General features: G+C 49.1%; 1 protein-coding gene across 3 annotated transcripts in view; it reads left to right on the top strand.

Moving 5' to 3' along the window:
- The first annotated feature begins 775 nt into the window (after positions 1 to 775).
- Dock5 (dedicator of cytokinesis 5) overlaps positions 776 to 7,336 on the top strand; it is a 178,967-nt gene continuing 172,406 nt past the window's right edge. For 2 of the 3 annotated variants that reach the window (XR_015638031.1, XM_087585775.1), the window contains exon 1: positions 776 to 1,057. Coding sequence is in view for 1 of the 3 variants with exons in the window: in NM_001372012.1 (NP_001358941.1) it covers positions 1,015 to 1,057 (43 nt within the window). In the remaining 2 variants the exon portion in view is untranslated. The remainder of the gene's footprint in view (positions 1,058 to 7,336) is intronic. The other variant, NM_001372012.1, reaches the window with a different exon arrangement.

Below are 7,336 nucleotides of genomic sequence, written 5' to 3'. Positions count from 1 at the left end.
TTTTTTTTCAGATGGCGAAGCTAACTGGTTAGTTAGTTTGATATTTTACTTCTAAGTGTGAGGTGTCCCTTTACTAAGTAGCTTCTACTTCATTCTGAAGGCCTCTCCAAGGGGGAAGCGCGTCTACCCGCAGGCAGAGGGCGCCAAGCGCACCCCTGAGCAGTTCAACACACAGCTGCCTTTTGGAGTCCTCAGTCCCAGGCTGGAAAAGGACCCGGAAAGGGGATTGTCAGGGGTGGTAGATGTTCTGGCGTCCTCCACACAAGGAAGCCTTCTGGGCAGGGAGTCATTTGGAAAGGGGAACCTCTTAGAGCAGACTTCTTCCCCTAGTGTGAAAGTTTGAGTTGCTCCAACTGGGAGAAATAAGTCCCTGTGTTTGGGGTTTCCAGAGTTGAGCTTTGTCAAGTGTCCTAACAGAGGGTCCCCTAGATTGGATACTTCCGAAGCGCCCCGGTCCCCTTCAACAGTTCCCTGCGGACCTTGAAGCTCGGCTTCCGGCTCTCAGGGCTGCTGCAGACGCTCCCGGAGGCGAAGGCGGGAGCACACGGCTCATTCATTCAACAAATATTTATTGAGGTCCGGAGGCGACCAGTAACTCTCACCAGCTCCTCCTCCGCGCTCCGCAGCGCAGCCCGGGAGCGCTGGGGATTCGCAGAGCGGACGCTGGGAAGACAAGGCGGGCGGCTCCCGGCTGCGGCTCCAGCCGGGCGAGGCGGAGCCGGCGGGGGAGGCGGGCGGCCCCGGGGCGCAGAGGGCGCGGCCAGCGGGAGGAGCCGAGGCGGCGCCGGGGAGGGCGCGCAGGGCTGCACGACCGCCGGCCCCAGCAGGTGACCGCGGGCGAGCGGGCGTGCGTGCGGGGCACCGGGCGCAAGCGAGGCGGGACGGCGTGGACGCGGCCGGCGCGCCAAAGTCGCCCAAGTTTTGCCCGAACATGGCGGAGGAGTCCGACCGGCGCTGGGGCGCTCCGAGCACGAGTGGCTGTAGCCGCTAGCGCCGCGGGGCGAAGTCGTCGCCATGGCCCGTTGGATCCCTACCAAGAGGCAGAAGTACGGGGTTGGTGAGTGCTTGCCCCGCCCCACCCTCGTCTGAGCGCCACTGAGTCCACTTTGGCCCCGCGGAGCTGGCGCACACTCGGCTACTCGGTCCCGGTGCTGCAACCCCGAGATTTCAACCCGCTCTGATGTAAAAGTGCTTTTAGGCTTGGGGACTCAGATCCTTCCCCGTCCGAACCCCAACTCTAGTGGCGCGCACTGTGGGAGCGCGCGGGGTCCCCACTGCCGTAGGTGGTCAGCGAGGGCCGCACGTGGGATGGTGTGCTTTGCGAGCGTCCTTTCCCAGATCCCACTCGGAAGCCCCTAAGTCCCTCTCCTTCCCTCCCTCCCTCCCTAAGACTGCAGTCCCAGTCCCGACAGCAGTCAGAGACAAAATGGGAAGCCGAAGCTGCCAGTGGAGGTGATGGAAGAGGCAGGAAGTGTGTGGCGTGGGAAGGAGGGCAAGAGGGTCCGGGGGCTGTGTGTGAGAACAGCCATCTGACCTACTAGCATAGAGGGAGAGGTGTGACACAGCTTCCCTAAGGGGCAGGAAAGGGGTAGGTCCGGCGCTAGCGCGTGGCGTTTGTGTTCACAGTACGCTAGCGCTCCAGCGTCATTTCTGAACTCTGGCCTCTGGGTTTGGATCTGAAACCGTGGCGTTGAGAGATTGGACCCAGGTGGGAAAACTTTCCACTTTCACTTTTCATTGAGCCAGGTCAGGGAGGAAGCACTCACCTTTAGCAGGACGATTGCCATGACAATTGGACTTTAAATGGAGCCTCTGGGATAAACAAATGTGTTGTGTGAGAATTCTATCACTTTCTCCCAGGTCCACCCAGTTGGCACGATTGAAATGTAATCCCTTAATTCGTTCTGTCAGTGCACCTCTTTTCCTTCACATCCCAGACCTGCAAGAACACTGCCTAAAGTTATTAGTCTGCTGTGACATCTAAACTCATTTCAGACACATAATCCTATGTGCCTATGTAACCGGGACTCAGAACTCAGGCTTTAGTATATTATTAATTCCGTCCTTAGTATATTATAATTTGATGCAGATTGAAAGCCTGCAAATATATATCTATGTGTATATTCCCAAAACATTTTTTTTAATTTGGCTTTACTTTTAGAATTTTTGCTCCTCCGCATGGCTGCAGGCCATATGGATAGGTGAGGTTTCTTCAGTCCCAGATCACCAGGTCTTGACTTATCCTTGATAAGTACTTGGCTAGATACCTGCTAGTAAGTAGCTGGTCATTGTGTAAGTGAAATATGTGACAATCAGAGAGCATGCCCTGGCTTCCATCTTCTGCACCACAAGAGGACATTAATTTATTTAAGCAGTATAGAGTACTAGTTAATGAATAAGACATGCTTTCTAACTTTAACCTGGGTTACAAGTTGTTCCCAGCAAGTATGTTTCCGATGGTGTGCTGTATATAGTCATAGGCACAGGAGTAAGAATGTTTCCTGCATTTTCCCATATTTTGTAGTCAGGTTTTTGGTTATTTATCAGAGGGCATTGAAAGCGATTGAATAGTGTTTCCAGGGGACAGAGCTTAGCAAAGTTGTTCCAGGGTGTAATCTGGGACATTTACTTCGCTAAACACAGCAGATGCAGGTAGGTGTGGATGTTGAAGCACAGACTATGCACTCAAGTCAGGCATGAGTTTTCGTGTGTGTGTGTGTGTGTGTGTGGAGGGGGGTGTCTCTGCTCTTGTGTTCGGAAACCTTCCCGGGCTGCAGGAGACCCTGAGTTGTCAGAGCACCCACACTGAAGTCCCTATCCTCCTTTTGTGACACTGTAGAGAGTCCACTCACCTCTGTGGTTCAATATTCCATGGAGAGTCACTTCTGTGACTTCACTCTCTTGTGCTTGTGCCCCATCTGCAGGACTGTCCCCCCACCAGCCAAACGCTGCACCCCACACTCCAGCCTTTTTCCTTGTGGTTCACTTCTGCCTTCCGCTCCCTTCCTTCACTCTGCAGCTCTTCACTGCAATCTCTTGTGCCATCCCTTACTTTCTGCCTTATCCCATCTCCCCTACCAGGGACTGCTAGCCTCTTCGGCAGAACAGCTGGGACTGCTTGCTAGCAGCCAGGAGATCAGCTTTATTGACTGTTAATGTAGGAAGGCTTAGGGAGGGTCATTGGTGTCTCTTCTGGGATCCTGACCCTTCCCTCTGACCCCTTCTGACTAGTTGGTTTTTTGAGTGAGACATGGAACTCACTTTGTAGACCGGGCTGGCCTCGAACTCCTGTGTTTGAACCTGGCCCCACTGAGTACTGAGATTAAAGTCACGATTCCCAGCATGGCTAATTGTATTACTGCTTCCCTAATTGCACATACAGAGAGGGTGCAAGGGTATTGGAAGGGGGAGACCTTCATCCACGCTGGGGTGAGACTTTCTGGTGCTGAACTTGCTTTGGGGTCACCTACTCTTCTCATACTCTCTAAGGAAGCCCAGTGAACTCATCGGTTCCCCCACGTGTAACTTTTGATGGAACCGTACTTTGGTTTGTCATTAGTGCCCTGTAAGGAGGAGATGGATGTTTGTTTATGTCTCCCATGGGGAAGGATTCTGGCAAACAAAGGTTGTGTTTTTTTTTTTTTTTTATTTCTGCCAGGTAAGCAGTAGTCCTCCTTACTGTTTCGTTCTCTGAAGTTACAGTTATTAGTAGTCAACCGAGGTCCCAATATGATATGGGATAGGAGAGGGAGGGAGGGGAGAAAGGAGGAGAGAGAGAGAGAGAGAGAGAGAGAGAGAGAGAGAGAGAGAGCGAGAGCGAGAACACATTCATACAACTTATGTTTTGCTACATTATTCTACTCTATTTTATTACTAGCTGTTGTTCCAGGTCTGACAGTGCCCAATCTATCAATTAAACCTCTCATCAGCATTCATGCCGAGCATGTACTTGGGCTTGTCTGCTATGGGTAGGAGGTCTCCTCTGTAAGTGTGTTTAGTCGTGTGCACCCTTGATGCTGGGGTTCCCTTGTAAAGCAGCTAACATAACTGTTCTAGAGATTCCTTCCAGTTAAACTTGACACCCCAACATGGGTCCTATTGGAAGAAGTTAAGAGTCTGCACTGTTTTGCTGAGGAAGTGAGGCAGGATTCCTTAGACCAATTGTCTGGATACCGCTGGATGTATTAATGGTGGCTGTACTGCCCTGGGACTTGTCACTTCTGAGGGCTGATGATGAAGGAAGCCATGGGGTAACCATTTGGAGGCTTTTGGTGATTCAGGGCTTATTCCCACAGCTACTTGAAGCAAAAGAAACAGGTTTTCTCTAAGGCTGGATGAGGATGGGGCTGTGATCTGCACTTGAATTGTGCTTGGGGAAGGTAACAGTCCCCTCTGTCTCCTTCTATGTTTGGTTCCCTCTTGGTTGTTTTTTCAACATGTCTAGGAGTTCCTAATTCTCAACTACAGTACTAACTAGTTCAGCTTCTGGGATTAAGTGAACTCAAGCGGTCATTGTGTATATCAGTGTTATCCAGAAAGGTGATTGGTGGACTTAATTCTTTAGAGTAAGTACTCGAATACTCAACATTAGTACTCCAGAATGAGGTGCTTAGAGCCGAGTGCTAAGTACTTAGGGATAAGTATTGTATTCTCTGAAGTCAGGCAATGTTAGGTTTCCCTTCGCTTTTCTTTTTCTGTTTTCCTTACTACCAGTACTGGTGACTGAATGCAGGGCCCTGTGAGTTTTAGGCAAGTGTTCCGCCATTGATCTGTACCCCCAGCCTCTTTAATTTTCATTATTGAGTTTTGTTAGGTTGCCCAGACTAGCCTTGAACTCCCCCAGCCCAGGTAGCCCTTGAGCTCACCATCTTCTTACCTTAACCTTCCAAGTAACTGAATTCACAGATCTACAGAACCAGGTGCTTTCCCTTTTTGCTGTTTAAGTGAAAAGAGTTGTAAAATGCTAATATTTGAACATGAAGCACATATCTATGACAAACATGCTTGTCACTCTTTAACTTTTAAATCAATCATTCTCAGTCTCTGTCTCGCTGTGAGTCAGGGTCTCCCTATTGTAACCCAGGCAGGCCTGGGACTTGCTTTCCATTCTCCTGCCTTAGCCCCTGACTCTCAGCCAAAGTATATTTCTAAGTCAGCTTCCACACCACCCATTTATGTCGAGAACAAAGATTATATTCTTTGTATCTGGTTTGCAGAGCGGTGCACTGACACATGTTGGGATTTCCGGTATCTATAGCTCTAGTGTGATAGGAAACCTTTGGAGGGAGACACTGGCTTTCACAGTCAGCTCTCCAACAGTTTCGTTGCGGTTGCCCCAGTTAGCCTTGAGGATCAGGCTTTGTAGAGCAGATCCTCAAATGCCATTTAAAGCCTGTGCCAGACTCTGGGTCTTTCTGGTGCTTTCAGTCTGTGTCCTGCTCCTGCCATCCTGCCTCACCATGGGCCCACTATTCCTCAGGCTGGGGTGTGACACCAGGGAGTGGATTTTACAGTGACTGGTTCGGTTGGTTTTTTAAAATGGATATATTTTTATTTTCTGTAGTCATGTTTATATGTGTGTGGGTGCATATGCATGGCTGGAGTTACAAGTGGTTGTGAGCTGCCCGGTGTGGGTACGGGGAACTGAGCTCTGGTCCTCTGCGAGAACTATGCACCCCTTTAATCTCTGAGCCCCTTAAAAATTTTTTTGAGATAAATAGCCCTGGCTGGCCTTGAATTCAGGGTCCTCTTACCTGTGTCTCCCGAATGATAGGATTATAGGTGGCTATAATCCTAGCTTTAATTTCCTTTCTTGACACAAGTCTCTTGCAGTCCAGTCTAACCTTGAACTTTCTCCACCTCAAGTGCTAAGATTATAGGTAACTTCATCTGGTACATGGCGGTGCTGAGGATTAAACCCAAGGACTCGGGTATGCTAGGAAGGCACTCTGTCAACTGCTCCATACCACCCAGTGTCTCCAGTTCCTTTCAAAGAGAGGAAATTGGTACCTAGAGAGGCATGGTGAATGGCTTCACTCCACAGGTTCTTGACTTCAGGATTACAGGAAACCCTTTAGCAGTCTGGTGAAGCCCTCAGATCTTGTCCACAGGATGAAATTACAGGGGACTGAAAGTGAAACTCATTGTACTAAAATACTCGTCAGTTGATTTCTCATTTTTGATACCTTATCCTTTTATTAAGTAACAGTGCACCAGTGATAGTTATAATTATTGTGACTTATCGATGAGTCACATGGATTTATGCATATAGTGGTAATTTCAGTAGATCTGAAAGTGTCTGTTAATGGGAATGCCTCGGGTTCTACTAATCCAACCATGACTTCTGGCCTAACTCAGTTAAAGTCAATTCTGAGAGTCATTTAGAAAATCCAGAGTGGGGGTTGGGGATTTAGCTCAGTGGTAGAGCGCTTGCCTAGCAAGCGCAAGGCCCTGGGTTCGGTCCCCAGCTCTGAAAAAAAGAAAAAAAAAAAAAGAGTAGAAAATCCAGAGGGAACGTTCGTTCTTCTTGAGTCTACCAGTCTTCTGGGTTTGAGTTCAAATAGAGTCCTTGCCTCAGGCTCACACAATTGATCGGTTGTAGAGCCATCTGAGAAATAGACTTGGCAACCGTGTCACCGCCTGTGATGATGTTAGGTATTATACAGTTGCGTTCACTCGAGGAAGTACCCATCCTTATTGTGTTCGTGTTCTAACACTGAGGCTAAGAGAATTCAGAGAATCAGTATGGCTCAGAACTTGTGGGGTGCTGTTTTCCAAAGAAGTGCTGTTCTGAATGCTATTTCTGTATGGTTCAGGGATGTGAAGGGGTCTGGAGAGATGTTTTCAGAGGCTCGAGAGATTTGGAAGTTTTTCAGAGTGATACTGAAAAATCCTTGACCCCTTTTCATCCTCATGCTGTGTGGGTATTCATGGGAACTCGCCCAGATGTTAAGTATGATGTGGCGGTGGATCAGATGCCACCTGTGAAGGTTTAAGGAGATCCACAAGAGACCTAGAGAGATGGCTCAGTGGCTAAGCGTACTTACTGCTCTAGGAGAGGACCAGTGTTTAGTTTCCAGAACTTCTCACGGGGGCTCACCAACATCTGTAACTCCAGTTCTTGTGGGTCCAAGACCTGTTTCTGACTGCCATGGACACCAGACATGCATGTGGTGCACATACATACATGCAGGCAAACCCTTACACACATAAAAAAATTAAAGCTCCACAAATATTCCAGATTCATGCTTCTAAGCGTCTTTTCTTTGAAAAAGAATGTTTTGGGGTTGGGGATTTAGCTCAGTGGTAGAGCGCTTGCCTAGGAAGCGCAAGGCCC

This window comes from Rattus norvegicus, chromosome 15 (assembly GCF_021556685.1).
Source record: "Rattus norvegicus strain SHRSP/BbbUtx chromosome 15, alternate assembly SHRSP_T2T, whole genome shotgun sequence".
Lineage (NCBI taxonomy): Eukaryota > Metazoa > Chordata > Mammalia > Rodentia > Muridae > Rattus > Rattus norvegicus.
The sequence above is the reverse complement of the archived record's forward strand: the minus strand, read 5'-3'. Positions and strand labels throughout refer to the sequence as shown.